Source organism: Rhinopithecus roxellana, chromosome 14, assembly GCF_007565055.1.
Source record: "Rhinopithecus roxellana isolate Shanxi Qingling chromosome 14, ASM756505v1, whole genome shotgun sequence".
Classification (NCBI taxonomy): Eukaryota; Metazoa; Chordata; class Mammalia; order Primates; family Cercopithecidae; genus Rhinopithecus; species Rhinopithecus roxellana.
In genome coordinates, this window is record NC_044562.1 from 1,698,169 (window position 1) to 1,715,192 (window position 17,024).

At 37.1% G+C, this 17,024-nt stretch overlaps 1 protein-coding gene across 6 annotated transcripts in view; it reads left to right on the forward strand.

Moving 5' to 3' along the window:
* The window catches only part of ZEB2 (zinc finger E-box binding homeobox 2), a 135,480-nt gene that overhangs the window by 111,500 nt on the left and 6,956 nt on the right, over positions 1-17,024 (forward strand). For all 6 annotated transcript variants that reach the window (XM_010353837.2, XM_030916917.1, XM_030916914.1 and 3 more), the window contains 5 exons: positions 3,420-3,608; positions 4,342-4,556; positions 7,166-7,274; positions 8,205-10,174; positions 11,884-12,064. In XM_010353837.2, coding sequence (XP_010352139.1) covers positions 3,420-3,608; positions 4,342-4,556; positions 7,166-7,274; positions 8,205-10,174; positions 11,884-12,064 — 2,664 coding nt within the window. The remainder of the gene's footprint in view (positions 1-3,419; positions 3,609-4,341; positions 4,557-7,165; positions 7,275-8,204; positions 10,175-11,883; positions 12,065-17,024) is intronic.

Sequence of the window (17,024 nt, forward strand, 5' to 3'; positions counted from 1 at the left end):
CAAGTATTTATGACCACTATTACACAGTTTATCAAATAATTATTCTACAGTTGCCTGAATATTAGGTCTAAGTCCCTAGCTCAGCTGCAGGTATCTTATTTTATGCTTCCTTTTACTAAAAGACCTCTACACCAAGATTAGTGTTAAGGACATAATTTATTCCACCTTCATCCCATAAATGATCCTTAAGAGCCTACTAATTTCTAGGCAATATACTCAATGCCCAGGATACAAAGATGATCAAAGATGGATCCTTAAAGAGAGCACATGATTTGATGTCTTTTGTCCCCATCACACTTGACATAGAAATCTAGCATGGCCAAATTTGATCTAGCAATTGAATTGCCTCTCCAAGCAACAGTAGTGTATCTAGATGCACTTTTGTTTGCCTATCCAGAAAAATCAGAATTTTCCTCCCTTTTAAGCCAAAAGGCTATTAATGCAAATCCAATTGAATTTGCATATGATTACATTTCTGATGGAAACATTCATATGCAAATGAAAATTCATGCAAAGATAGCCAGATCATTCAAATAGTTGCTGAAATATCAAGATAAAATTAGGATATTAAATGTACATCCATCTATGTTTACTAGGTTACACTAAGGTCATCAAGTAGGACAATATTCTCAGAAAACTTAAACCATGTCTTAACCCTTAACATAAACCATTGGCAACCCTCAAGTAGATATGAATTCAGAAAGGAACTGTTACATTACTTTCTGCTGTCATAGCACTGAAAAAGAAGTCAGTCACTGATAAAAGCAGTGAAGTTACTCAAAAGACATTCATCATGGCTTCACCATTTTGCCCCTTTTATCTTTTCTTCCTATCGAAAGTAAAAAGTAATTTTTTTTATAGATCTGATGTTATTTTGATGATCCAAAACAATGAGCAAATAGTTTATGCAAGTTGACAGTTTCTACATACTCCATAGGGCCTCAGTGATGCAAGTTAAATGACATCATCACAGTCACCACCAATAAGTATCCACTGGAAAGCATCCATGACATTGTGTGTACAGCAAGAGGAAAGTGATCTTATCTAAAGCCCATATTCTTTATTAAGCCCAGCTAATAACAGATTTAAGCAAAATTTCAAGGTATAAAATCTTAATCCATTACTGTACATTCCAAATCTATTTTTGAGGGAAATGCAGTCTTGGAATAGACCATTGTTCTTGTTAAACTTATTAGAAGTTACAGAGGAAAAAAAGAAAGGTTTGAGATCACAGCATTCAGGATTACTGGCGCTTAGTTTAGTGGTCCACAAAGTGTAATTCTCCCACTTCCTTTTATTTGGTCCCATGTATTTGTTTATAGTTTCAAGTCTTTTTAGGATTCTAGTGTTCTTTGCTTTGATGAATGTCACCTACCATCCATCAAATTTGGAAAGTCTAAACCGGAGGGAGGGATCTTAGCATCTCCCACCTTGACAAACCAGATTCTTTCCCAAATGAATCTGAGGAATTTTATATCTTAGGTATTTCTCAAATCCACCCACTTCCTTCATCTCCATCATCAATTCCTTAACGGTATCTTTTGCCTGGCCTAGGACAGGAACCTCCTAACTGGATTCCCAGGACCTACTTTTCTCTTCCTCCAATCCCTATCATACTATAGCCAAAGATGTCATCTAAAAATGCAAATAATCATAATTTCATCCAACCATCCTCCTTGCTTAATACTCTTCAATAGCTTCCTGCTTCTTTTAGAGTAAAAACCCAAATCCTTAACAAGCTCTGCTGCACCTGCTGCATGGTCTGGCTCCCGCCTTACTCTCCACCCTTACATCGCGCGGTTCTCCTTTCACCCTCTGCACTCCAGCACTGTCCCTTTTTTTTTTTACATCCTGAGATGTCCCATGCTTGTTTCAGTCACCATATTGCACATGCTGCTGTTCTCCAGCTTCTACAGTTAGGTAACTTCTTGCTTCTTCAGTTAAGACCTTCCTGATCTTCTAGCTGCCATCAGGCTCCTCTGTTGCTTTTTTATACCACCATATAACTTTCTTTCATAACACTTATCTGAGTTTGTAATGATGTGTTTACTTTGGAGATAGTATCAGTTGTATTATTCTCTCTAGTGACTTCCCAAAGGATGAGCCTAGATCTGTGTTTTGCTCACCAGAGCATGACATGATGCCTATCACACACTAGGCATTCAATAAATACTTGTTGAATTAATGGATGGTTCCGCTTTCTATTCTCCTTATCAAAAATCCAAGTTCATAATGATGAAAGCTAAAAAAAAAAAAAAAAAAAAAAAATTGCCTGGCTTGCTTGTGCATCACCCTGCCACAGTTGCCAAGGAAAATTATTATGTCAAATACTATAATATTGTTTATGGTAGAGAAGACAAGGTGAACAATCTAGTGGCACCAAGGTTAACTGCTTTCAAAAACTATGATAATAGGATTCCACGATTAATTGTACCAGCAAAGCACTTTTTTCACCTACTTAGAATAAAGAATAATATAACAGCTACTCTCCCAACTTTGTGTTATGCATAAAAATATTATTTAGGATATCTAAGTCACAACTTATTTCAGAAACACATCTAGAGGTTTCAAATACACAAAATCTTATGACACAAGTTGCTAAAATTGAGTTACAACTCTTATTCATTTCACAGGAATAGAGTCATAATTACAAGAGTTAAAGTTACATCAAAATCACACACCAGTTTCTTAACTCCCTCTGTTACTTTTTATTTTATTTCTATCAGTTGTGAGCTTAATTTTATTTTCAGCAGCTTTAAAATACTGAACTAAAGATTGAAATTATAGGGAAAGATAAAATGCCACATTCTGGTGATTTTTTTTAACAAAGTTGCATTATTATCTGTCTAGGAATATCTTTCCTTTTACATCTGTCTCAGATTGTATAGTCCTGGCTATCTGTGACATTCAGAGGGTGAAGGGTTAAAAGCTTATATTTAGCAACAGGATGTGTCTGTGGTTAGGGACGTTCAGTCTAGTGGACAATGAAAAATTAAATATACCTTTCTTAAAAGAAAAGGAAATTTCAGATAGACTATTAAAATAACCTTAATTTTATATTATCTTTAATGTTTTTGGATCTTAGAATACAATTGTTGGCTTTTTAAAAATTTTTACGTAAAACATTTTTAATTTCTTTCATTCTTTGTAATTTATACAGACTAATATTCCAGGAAGAAAAAAAATAAAATAAAATGTGCATATTTAATTGAAGGAAAGTGCCCCCCCCCCCACTTCTTGCATATATTACAAGAATAAACATTCAGTAAATAATTGGTCGTCTTCAACACTTCTTACAAATAAACTAGGTTTTGTAGTCTATTGCAAGTCAGTATTTCTCACTGGCTAGGATGGAGATGGACTTGGGCTCCTAGGAAGAAGGCCCGGAAAAGACATTTCTTCTCCTTTTATGATTTCAGTGAAGAATGCAAATTGCACATCAGATTTTGAGGAATACTTTGCCAAAAGAAAACTGGAGGAACGCGATGGTCATGCAGTCAGCATCGAGGAGTACCTTCAGCGCAGTGACACAGCCATTATTTACCCAGAAGCCCCTGAGGAGCTGTCTCGCCTTGGCACGCCAGAGGCCAATGGGCAAGAAGAAAATGGTGAGGCTGTAAATCATTTTTAGCCACTACACTGACCTCTGCAGCTGTTACAATTACAAATGCACTACATGCCTGGGTGTTTACCTTAAAATTTGAAGAACAGCTGCAGAGGCATGGAATTTCATGAGCAAAGATTAGAACTGTAATTTTAGGGTATTGTGAAATTTTTTTGTCAGCAAATTTGTGTCATTTGTACATCCAATAAAGAACAAGAACAATTAGAGCCCATTTCTAAGAGATAAAAATATCTAAATGTATTCCTATCTTTCTGAAATATTTTACTTTTGAGGAAAAAAAAAGTTCAGACCGACCCTCCCTCACCTTTTGTTCTTCTCCACGACCGACACCTGAAACGCCCCTTTATGCTGTGAGTTCCTGAGTAATCTGTGGCTACAGGTTTCATAGGAACTGTCAGTCACCTAAAGACAATTTCCTCATTTATCAGCTGTTAAAGTACCCCCCGCAAAAAAAAAAAACAAAAACAAAAACAAAAAAAAAAAAAAAAAAGTTGAAGTAATTAATTAATTTTCGAGCACAGTGTGAGCTGATTCCTACAAGTCTGCCCTGGGTGTGCGAGGGGACTGGTGTGCGAGGGGCCGGGCGCAATGATGGCACTCTGTGGAGCAGATTGCAGTGATTCCTGTCATACCATCCTGGGCAGTCAGCCCATTAGCTGCCATTGATTTACTGACCTTTTGGCCTGCCTCTCTCTCTCTCTGTCTCTCGGCTACAGACCTGCCACCTGGAACTCCAGATGCTTTTGCCCAACTGCTGACCTGCCCCTACTGCGACCGGGGCTACAAGCGCTTGACATCACTGAAGGAGCACATCAAGTACCGCCACGAGAAGAATGAAGAGAACTTTTCCTGCCCTCTCTGTAGCTACACGTTTGCCTACCGCACCCAGCTCGAGCGGCATATGGTGACGCACAAGCCAGGGACAGATCAGGTGGGGGGATGGTTTTAAGTGATTTCTTTCTATAATAACCCCTTAGAGAAACGATATTGCTTTGATTGGCAATCATTATTAATTTTTCATGGCATTTTGAAGATGCAGATCTTTTAATGGTAATAGCTTTAATTGAGGTCTAAATGATTTTTTGATGGTCTCTTCTAATATGATTTAATAGTCTTATGTTCACGATCGAATGAGTGTGTTAATTTCTAATTTAGAAATTTTATTTGCACTTTAACTTGACTTTAGTTTCATTTTTATGTTCCACAAAAAGTGAATGAAATTGTAGCATTTTAATTATACATTATTAAACATCTCAGCAATTTTAATTCCATTTTTCACCTCGTTTTACTTAGAAATTTTCTTTTCATATAGGATCTAAGTCATAGTAAAAGAAGTGCGTATTTCTTTCATTTTTCATATAACACCTTCAATTACTTAGAGTATTTTTATAAGCTTCTACTAGTTCATGAAATCTAATTAAGTGTTTTAAGGAAAATCAAAAAGCCATATATTATCTGTGTGTATATATATAATAAATGGGATTAGTACTAAAACATTGGATGTACATTAGAAAGATCCCTTCTTAATATACATATGTGTAGCTAAATGTTAAAATTACTCCCCCTCTTTTTGCTTACTTGTCTCAAAAATAAAAACTCTGTCTTCAACAGTTAAGTATAGCTTCTTAAATCTTTAAAACAACTGAATAGGATTGATTCACAGTGTTCCTTAAATGTTACAGCAAAACTCCTCTGTCCCCCTGGGAGGATTGACTCTGCAAATTGATATTATAATATGTTTGCATGGACAGAAGTGGTGTGCCTTAAGTCAAAATAACTGGCCCTACAGATCCGGAATCACTTAATTTAAGTCTTGACACCATGTCTGTTTTTAAAATTATTGAACACGATATTGTATTCAAAATTCTTAGTTTTTCCTTATAACCTTCATTTTCTTTGAATAAGGAAAATGAGAATAAGCAAACACAGTCAATAATGGTGATAATACTAGATTACGGAATTTTACTATTTTAGGAGAACAGCTCATATAAATTATTCCATTTATGTCTGATTGGGCTTGTCACCTGAATACTTTTCAAAGATGAGTTATAAAAAATATTCTTGCATGGTTGCACTTATGTAACAGTTTATCTCCCCTTCCTTATATGCACAAAAACTCTAGGAAAAAAAAAGTGCCTAGATATTTATCTAGCATAACCGCTTTAAATTTCACATGCAGAAGTGTGATTGTGTTGGCGCATTATGAATGGTAGCTTTGGTGTTGAAAAGTCCCCTCATTTGCTCATGGCATTTACAATTAGTAAATTAAAATGATTGTATCATATTAACAGTGGCACAACTAAAGTTTATAGTAGTCCTCTGAGGGCTGTGGGGGGAGACAAAGCAGCTGTTGCTGTTTGTTTATGCAACTCAGCAACATATGAGCGCTGGTCCCTCAATGGCGCTCGGCGGGCTGGGCTCTGCTTGATCTTTGAAGGTTGCTGCTGTTTGAACAAACCTCCCTGTGTCCCATGTAACACCATCTGTCTCACTAGGAATGTGGGAAGATTCAGCACACCCTAGCAGTTGTCATACCGTTTCTGTGCTGTCTTTTTGCAAAAGGCTTTTGTGTCATTGCTGCTAGAAAAAGGCTGACCTCCTACCTTGAGCATCCAGAGTGGATGACTGAATTTTTTTTTCCAGAATTCTAAGTCACACTGCTTTTTTCCCCTTTTTCAAAAAGGTCAGCTGTGTTTGATTATATCTTTGCTGCTTTTAACTTGTCTTTTCAGCAAACTTTTTTTTCCTTTTTTGTCCCTACTCCCTTGCACACTACTAAAAAGGAAAATGAAAAGTCGTTGAAGTCTTTCCTACTGGCCTATGATAAAACTGCTCAAGCAGCTATAACCCAAGATGTTGTCTCTTACATTTGATAATGAATCAAATCTGATATGCAACACGTCAGGAAAAACTAGGCTTCTATTTGCTACTAGCACAATGAATAGGATATTTAAACATGCTCATCATGTAATGAAATATTTATAGTCAAGGTTTTTTTGTTTGTGTGTTTTTGGTTTGGGATTGGGTTTTTTTTTTCTTTTTTACATTTTAGATTGCTTCAGTATAAGATATACTTTTATGCTGATACAAAAAGATTGATAACATTTGTTATGTGGGGGGTGGTTTTTTTGAGACTATTCAGAATTTTCAGGAAAATATTTTTTCCTTGACAGAATTGTGACATTCCAGCAGAGAATGTTCATGTTTTAGAATTTGTAGTAAACACAAAAAACAACAAATATCTTTACAGTTATACTTCCTCATCCCCGAAGGTTCAAAGAAACATTTTGGAAAAGACACTACAGAAATAATTCTAAAGCAAGTGTTGGATGCGCATGTGAAAGCACTTTTTTTTATTTGTTCCAATTTTATTACCAACATTATCGCTTTTATTGCAACTCTGAAAGACTGAGCAGATAAATAAGCATGGACTCAAACCTTTTGGCTTGTCTGAAAAATAGAGGCCTTTTAAAAATATTCATAACAAATTTTCTTTGTTCCTCCTGCACAAAACTAATGTCAGTCTTTCTCCTTTTATAGCACCAAATGCTAACCCAAGGAGCAGGTAATCGCAAGTTCAAATGCACAGAGTGCGGCAAGGCCTTCAAATATAAACACCATCTGAAAGAACACCTGCGAATTCACAGTGGTGAGTAGCGGAGGTGCTGGAGCTCACATTTGCATTTTACTTAATTAGGGGAGTTTTAAAAGATTGTTTAAAATTTACACAGTCCTATTTGTAGTTTTTTGGAACTATCCATTTATTTCATCAACTCTGTGTGCCTGATTTGTCTTCATGAGACTTAGGGTACCACCAGTAGCACTGTCTTATAAAAAGAAGCAAAATGCTTACACATCTTAAAAATTACAAATGCTTTGATTTATTACAAAATCTAGAGGCTCCTTTTTGTCCTTTCAAAACTGCTTCTCCAGAATAAATATTCTTGACCTGAGGAAAGTCAACTGGCAAATTCTGAAGGATATTAATTTCTGAGACCTAACCATGAAAAACAAGGGTGAAGAATTTTGGATAAGAGCTATGTATGATAAATATTCCCTGATTCCTAAGGGGCGTGGATCACAGAACAGAATCCTACCACTGAGATTTCCTCTTTATAACTAGTTTGATAGCTCTGCCAAGCATTTTATTATCAAATTGGATGCTATTCAAAGGACTGGTTGGATTGGTAGAATGAATGGAATCTCCACAAAGTTGATTAAGGCCATGGCTACACTTCCCTTTAAATACCGTGACATCTTTATTGTGCTATTGACCACACATTAATCTGACACTCTGTTTAAATACGAGGCTGCCGATGGCAAGACAAGATTTGGGATCTCAGCCGAAAAAGTCACAGATAGCCCTTACCTTCCACTGTGAACATCTTGGATTATATCCTCCCAGGGTAGATAAAGCCCAGAAACAGTTATGGTCACATAATTCTAATCTAAGTACCTAGAATGTAGAGGTACCCCATTGTGTTCCTTTCATTTGGTTTCACAGATTCTTGTCTTGGTAGACAACTGCAATTGTTACCTAATCAAGGAAATGTAACGTTAATTTTAATTATCATTTTAGGTGAAAAACCTTACGAGTGCCCAAACTGCAAGAAACGTTTCTCCCATTCTGGTTCCTACAGTTCGCACATCAGCAGCAAGAAATGTATTGGTTTAATCTCTGTAAATGGCCGAATGAGAAACAATATCAAGACGGGTTCTTCCCCTAATTCTGTTTCTTCTTCTCCTACTAATTCAGCCATTACCCAGTTAAGAAACAAGTTGGAGAATGGAAAACCACTTAGTATGTCTGAACAGACAGGCTTACTTAAAATTAAAACAGAACCACTAGACTTCAATGACTATAAAGTTCTTATGGCTACACACGGGTTTAGTGGCACTAGTCCCTTTATGAACGGTGGGCTTGGAGCCACCAGCCCTTTAGGAGTTCATCCATCTGCTCAGAGTCCAATGCAGCACTTAGGTGTAGGGATGGAAGCCCCTTTACTTGGATTTCCCACCATGAATAGTAATTTAAGTGAGGTACAAAAGGTTCTACAGATTGTGGACAATACTGTTTCCAGGCAAAAAATGGACTGCAAGGCTGAAGAAATTTCAAAGTTGAAAGGTTATCACATGAAGGATCCATGCTCTCAACCTGAGGAACAAGGAGTTACTTCTCCTAATATTCCGCCTGTTGGTCTTCCGGTAGTGAGTCATAATGGTGCCACTAAAAGTATTATTGACTATACGTTAGAAAAAGTCAATGAAGCCAAAGCTTGCCTCCAGAGCTTGACTACTGACTCAAGGAGACAGATCAGTAATATAAAGAAAGAGAAGCTACGTACTTTAATAGATTTGGTCACCGATGACAAAATGATTGAGAACCACAACATATCCACTCCATTTTCATGCCAGTTCTGTAAAGAAAGTTTTCCTGGCCCCATCCCTTTGCATCAGCATGAACGTTACCTTTGTAAGATGAATGAAGAGATCAAGGCGGTCCTGCAGCCTCATGAAAACATAGTCCCCAACAAAGCCGGAGTTTTTGTTGATAATAAAGCCCTCCTCTTGTCATCTGTACTTTCTGAGAAAGGAATGACAAGCCCCATCAACCCATACAAGGACCACATGTCTGTACTCAAAGCATACTATGCTATGAACATGGAGCCCAACTCCGATGAACTGCTGAAAATTTCCATTGCTGTGGGCCTTCCTCAGGAATTTGTGAAGGAGTGGTTTGAGCAACGGAAAGTGTACCAGTACTCAAATTCCAGGTCCCCATCCCTGGAAAGAAGCTCCAAGCCGTTAGCTCCCAACAGTAACCCTCCCACAAAAGACTCTTTATTACCCAGGTCTCCCGTAAAACCTATGGACTCCATAACATCACCATCTATAGCAGAACTCCACAACAGTGTTACGAATTGTGATCCTCCTCTCAGGCTAACCAAACCTTCCCATTTTACCAATATTAAACCAGTTGAAAAATTGGACCACTCCAGGAGTAATACTCCTTCTCCCTTAAATCTTTCCTCCACATCTTCTAAAAACTCCCACAGTAGTTCATACACTCCAAACAGCTTCTCTTCTGAGGAGCTCCAGGCTGAGCCTTTAGACTTGTCATTACCAAAACAAATGAAAGAACCCAAAAGTATTATAGCCACAAAGAACAAAACAAAAGCTAGTAGCATCAGTTTAGACCATAATAGTGTTTCTTCCTCATCTGAAAACTCAGATGAGCCTCTGAACTTGACTTTTATCAAGAAGGAATTTTCAAATTCAAATAATCTGGACAACAAAAGCACTAACCCAGTGTTCGGCATGAACCCATTTAGTGCCAAACCTTTATACACAGCTCTTCCACCTCAAAGCGCATTTCCCCCTGCTACTTTCATGCCACCAGTCCAGACCAGTATTCCTGGGCTACGACCATACCCAGGACTGGATCAGATGAGCTTCCTACCACATATGGCCTACACCTACCCAACTGGAGCAGCTACTTTTGCTGATATGCAGCAAAGGAGAAAGTACCAGCGGAAACAAGGATTTCAGGTAAAGAGACAAATGCTTTTCTGCTCTGAAGAAAAGAGATGGTAATTATACTGATTATGGGCATGTAGGAAAAAAAATCTTAGTGAAAAAAAACTCAGCAGAAACGGAAGAGTTTGCTTTAACATGAACCTAAAACCGTCAGTGAGCTAGAAAAATGGATGAAACAGTGAATCACTGTACTCTAAGCACATTTGCTTTAAAAACAAAAGGGATAAAGAAGAAATTAATATTTATTTTGAGATTGATTTAGATGGACTCATCTGCTTTTAGAATTACACATTGGTGACAGTATTTGGTAGGACTTACCTAGGTGCTAGAAGTTAAAGTTTATAACTGTCACGTGCTTTTAAAGATGTGCACAGGACAGGTGTGATGACTCATGCCTGTAATCCCAGCACTTTCAGAGGCCAACGAGGGTGGATCACTTGAGGTCAGGAGTTTGAGACCAACCTAGCCAACATGGCAAAACACCATCTGTCCTAAAAATACAAAAATCAGCTGGGTGTAGTGGTGGATGCCTATAATCCTAGCTACTTGGGAGGCTGAGGCAAAAGAATGACTGGAACCCAGGAGGCTGAGGTTGCGTTGAGCAGAGATCGTGCCACAGCACTCCAGCCTGAGAGACAGAGCAAGATTCTGTCTCAAATAAATAAATAAATAAATAAATAAATAAATAAATGTAAAGATGTGCACAACTTGCAATAATACATATACACATTTTAATAGATACTTTTGTTTTACGCAGAATGGTTTATTTTGAAGAGTATTTTTTAAAATGTCTTCTATATTTCACATGACCTCTTACCAAATCTTCAAAGTAGTTAATAATTATGCTTTATCAAATAGGAAAGCAGGTATATTTTAACATTATGGAGCATATAATCTTTGTTTGCAAAATAGGAGCATAAGTAGCCATCCACCTCTGTAACAGCTGTTCCAGTATTCTAATTTACAGTACATCTGCCCTCTTTGTAAATGTATTTAAGCCTATTTAATCTTCTCTAATATTAATTAGTGCAAACATAGTCTAAGAAAGCTGAACTGTGGGCTAGCAAATGGAAATGTATGTTATCATGCACGTTTGTACTCCTTTGGATCAAGACAAAATAAATATCAAGAAATTTAATAATTTACTGATCCACATTCATTATTGTTCAATGCTGAAGGCTGTTTTAACATAGAACATTGATAAAAAGTGTTATTAATATTCCCTATTTCAAATTAGAAAATTAAATATAAAAATATAGCTTGAGGCCTTTAGTTGGTAGACATACATTTAAATAGATTGCATAATAATAACATTTTGTACCTAAATATAAAATTCAATTAAAATCGGGTTTCTACAGCTACAGATCATTTCTAAAGTTAAGCACACTGGAAAATACACAAATTTCAATGTTAAATTTTTACTTACGGGTATTTCTAGGTGTAAAGGAAATGAAGGATTTTAGAAAAATTTGTTTCTCTCACCTTCAGAGTTGACCATTTTCTGTCCTTGAAAAACAAAGAGCTCTACCTTCCAGAGCAGAGAAGTTTATATTTTTGTTGCAGCGTGAGACCTCATATATTGTTCATGGAAAAGGAAATTGTTTAACTAGATCAATTAGTAGCAAGCACTTTTGAGGTTCTCCAAATGTCAGCCTATACAAAGTTGTTTGGTGTGAGCGCAAAGAGAAGTCACTGTATTGAACTGTGTGATTCTATCGCAGGGAGAATTGCTTGATGGAGCACAAGACTACATGTCAGGCCTAGATGACATGACAGACTCCGATTCCTGTCTGTCTCGCAAGAAGATCAAGAAGACAGAGAGTGGCATGTATGCATGTGACTTATGTGACAAGACATTCCAGAAAAGCAGTTCCCTTCTGCGACATAAATACGAACACACAGGTATGAGTGACTTTGCCTAGCTGGTTAGAGCTTCCCGGCCTGCTGTACATTTCATAATATTTAATGAGCACACTTGTGCAACATAAGATGTAACATATGCTGATACCTTCAACAAGGAAGAAATAATGCTTTTGCCGAGCTCGGTAGGACTTTTTTGTTGCCTGTTTATTGGATCATTCATGTATTTATGAGTGTGCTTGTCTTAATACCTTTCCAGTTATTCTGTAAACCAAATTTAGAAATCATGTCAAAGGGACAGTCAGATGGCCAGGGCAATGAAATGGCACAACACAGTCAGTTATTGAAAATATCTTCAAATTCTTAAGTTTCAAAGCTTAAGATGAACCTAGATATGTAAAAATCTAATAAGAAGTTCAGACAGTAATACATTAGTTTCATCATCCAAAACACCAAGAAAGCCATAATTTAGGGGTAATTTTGTTTGGTTTTTTTTAATTAACCACATTTTGAAAGAACTAAAAGCATTAGTGTCATAAAAGAAAAGTAATAGATCAGATGAGCTACTTGAAATCACCTATATTTGGAAGACTGAAATCAAACTTTCTAAATTTTAATTAGTATATTTCCAAGTCATGCATTACTAATTAGCAGCAATTACAAAGAGTTGACAAGAAAACATCCTAATTCTTCACTAAGAGTGGAGAGATAGTGGGTTAATTTTTGAAAAGAAAGATGAAGTACCATAATGTCATTTAATATTACTTCCCACAACCCAAGATCTGCAGCTTTGGGGTCGAGCTCCACTTGTGTTTCCTCCCCGGCTCCATCCCCACCTCCCTGAACAACAGGGTAGCTGAACCTCATCCCTGCCTCTAGCCCATCTCCAACTCTTCTCCACTAGAAATTTGGCATGCTCTATTAGCCCTGGATTGGGGGGGGGGGAAAGTGTAGGATCTCAATCAAAATATTGGCAAGAGGGAACGAAAAAAATAGGGGAGTATAGGAAAACAACTCATTCTAAACCAGGAAGCCTAGTATCAAACATTTCAATATGGAGGAAAAAAATTAACCCAACACTTTGGGGGGAAAAGCTTTTTTGGGGAAAAGTGATGAAGAGTTGCAAAAGAAAAAGAAAGAAGACAGAAATGGGAATGTGAGCCAGGTGCAGCAGCTCATGCCTGTAATCCCAGCACTTTGAGAGACCGAGGCAGGAAGACTGCTTGAGCCAAAGAGTTTGAGACCAGCCTGCGCAACATAGCGACACCTTGAGTCTACAAACTATTTTTTAAAAATTAGCTGGACATAGTGGCTCAAGCCTATAGTCCCAGTTACTTGGGAGGCTGAGGTAGGAGGATGGCTTGAGCCCAAGAGGTCAAGGCTGCAGTGAGCCATGATTGTGCCACTGCACTCCAGCCTGAGCAACAGAGTGAGACCCTATCTCAAAAAAAAAGCGAAGGGAAAGTGAATACTTCCTGTCATGTTTTGATTGCCTAGACATATGGCACTCTTTCCTGTCACTGAAAACTGTCTTTGGGAAGTACTTGTACTCATCATTGGCCATTATTCCTCACTGGGCACGGGCTGGAGGCAGCGCAAGTGACCAGCATCAGCCTGAGAGTGTGGGGAGGGTTTTTGTGAAAAGAACAAGGTTGATAAATAAGAGGGTTCTTACTCCAACCAATACAGTTTTCTTTTTCTTTAGCTGTCTGATATTCATTGTTATTATTTTAAAAGTTTAATGATACCTTAAAGACAACCCAATCTAAATCCAAACAGTTTTTATACTTGTGTTATGTAATTCAATGTTTGAAACATCAAAATTTTCTTTTAGCATATATATTTTCTTTAGTACTAAGTGCTACTTAAGCATTTACAAAGTAAAGATATTTTCATACCTAAATTTTACTTTAATTTTAATATTTTAATCAACCTCACATATATTTTGTATTCCATTATTCAGCTACAATAGGCACATCATTGAAGGCATCTTTCCCTCTCTGATTGGTTTTATTATATGACCATATGCAAACTCTATGATTTACTACACGGTGAGTGTACAACTTTTATTTTAGTGAGGGCTATCATACACATTGACATCCAGTCAATATATTTACTTCTTATAAATTAGAGAATTTTAACTTTCATAGGTCTGTAGATAGTTGAGAGGCCCAAAAGTTGACAAACACAAATATGCATAATTTATTTGAAAAATAAACTTCAGGCCTGATGTAGTGACTCACGCCTGTAATCCCAGCACTTTTGGAGGCAGAGGCAGGTGGATTACCTGAGAGCAGGAGTTCAAGACCAGCCTGACCAACATGGAGAAACTAAAATACTAAAAATACAAAATTAGCTCGGTGTGGTGGCGCATGCCTGTAATCCCAGCTACTCGGGAGGCTGAGGCAGGAGAATCGCTTGAACCCGGAAGGCGGAGTTTGCAGTGAGCCAAGATAACGCCACTACACTCCAACTTGGCCAACAGTGTAAGACTCTGTCTCAAAAAATAAATAAATAAATAAATAACAAATAAACTTTATTTTTTAAAGTAAAAATAAAATATTCTGCTCCTTCAAGATGTGAGAGCTGCTGCCTGGAAACATTGCCTAGCAACAAGATGCTAATCATTCAATGGTTTCTCTAAACTTGTTATTAATTATCTTCCTGTTGGCTTCCCAACTTGTCAAGTTTCCAGCATGTTAACTTTTTGGTCACTTGACCAAACATCTCATGACATTACTACTGTCACTGTATTAGGTTCTATTCAAATCAAGTTCTTCATAAATTTTCTATCGATGTGATATACGTGGAAATTTAGTCCATGTTCCTATCGCAGTTGGACATGTAGGATAGTTCCTATCCCACTAGCCTTTCATTTGTTTACATTAAGCACTAGTAATATTTTGAGAATGCAGTGAGATGAAAATTTTAAGTGAGAATTGTCTTGGGACTGATTGATTCTAAGGTTGGGAAATAAAATTGAATCATCATTTCATTATGCATTGATTAAGAATGTGTCCTTGGTAAAGTGTGTTTGTGATGTCTATTTACAATTTTACATATAGAATCGTTTAACTTAAGAAGGAAATTATGAGCTACTTATTCTTGGGACCCAGTGCTTTTTTTGGCCTCAATTTATTTCCTAGGCAGATACCAAAGTCATCATGCTTCATTTTTCTTACCAATGGCTTGTTGCTTGCTTGCTTTTCCTGGGACCTGGGACCGGGACAGAGGAGGGAAACATTGTATAAATGTTGACTTCAACAGGGTCACAAACAAGGCCTGTGAAATTAAAAACTCTGAAACTCCTGTTAGGCACTGTCAAGAACTCGTTTGTATTCTACTAAAATTTAAATCTGACCTTTATTGAGTGCTTTCTCTGTTGAGACGTCATGGTAGGTGCTTTTTAAACCCACCTTATTTAGAAAAGTAATACAAATGTTTCTACTTTTGAGTAGATAAGTCTAAGTTTTAAATAAATTTACCAGTCAATTTTGTTTCTCAGTTATATGGTAATTTTTTTCATACCACAAACCTTTCATTTATTATTAAGTTCAGTTATCATTCTAGCTGTCAGGTGAATCACAAATCTAGATATTAGAGAAAATATTTACCCTAAGAAAGTTTGATTCACTCAGTATCAATTTGGATGTTCTGAATCTTGGTCATGTGGAAACTTAATTCTAGGACATCTTGATTTGAATCAGGTAAACCAACAAAACAAGTTAAAAAGAGATGAATGTCCAAGTCAGTTACTATTTAAATTGAATTTATTAAATGCTTACCACTGAAACTTCTGGAGATCAGTAGACTATTTAGTATAAGGTATATGTCAAAACTCTCACCTGCTCCCAGATTCTATCCTTTGCTTTATATCATAACTGAACATTTTATTTTTTCAGATTGTCAATTCATATTGCAGGATTAATATATGCCTATTATAAGCATACTGTTTCTTATCAAATGAGTTCTCTGAAAATTGAATGTCTATAATCAAGGCATATCTCTAAGACAGACTGCAGTTTAGTGGGCATGCCCGAAGCATTGCTAACAGGCCTGGAAACCTGTAACAGAGAATGCTTGCTCTCTCTCTGGACACTGCTCTGTGTTTTGTTGCTTTGGAAAAGAAAGCCATATCAACTGTAATGTTCATTCAAAATTATTCATACAGTCTCTCCCAGAAGTTACCTAAGTAGTTGACCTTTTTGTGCTCCTGAGCTGATGAGACGTTAGTATCCAAAAGAGGTTGTAGGACGGTTTGCCCATGCATGCTGTAGCAACTAGAGCATCAAGAAAATTTTCATCTACAATTTCTCTTCTCTCTATTCAGATTTACTACTTCCATGTACTCTGCTCCTGCTGCATGCGTCCTGCTTAGAACTTGAGAAATTATTGAACATGTGTTAATGAATAAGAATAAAATGATCTAACACTACCTGAGTGCCTACTATGTGCAATCCTTGTGCTAAACGCTTTATATAAGTTGTCTTCCTTATTCTTTATGCCCAGTCTGGGAGTTAGGTCCCCAAATGATCTTCCTTTTACCTACCGATCCTGAGAGAAGTTAACATGCCTGAGAATGCACAGCCTGTCATAAACGATGGATGTGAACCCAGATAATCAGATTCATTTAACACTGCACCATCCTGCCCCTATGGATGAACTGCTGCGACTAGAAACATCTTATCCTGTCTCCTGATAGCTTCCTTTCCTTTAAGGTCCAAGTCCACACAAGAGAGACCAAATTCATAACATAATGACATGAAGTTTCCTGGGAGACAAAACCTCTTGTCTTTTTCCCAAATACACTTCTGCTTCCTCTTAAATCAACTTCCCACCACGGTGTCTTTCCAAATTGAAAAGCATGCTATCTTTGCAGACTCTTGGCACTCCATTGGGATTCTCTGTTATCCAGTTTACCTCATTCAAAACATCTTTTCCAAAAGTTAAGGAATAGTTATTGTGTGGTTTGAATTATACTTGCTTTCTTCAGAGTATGAGC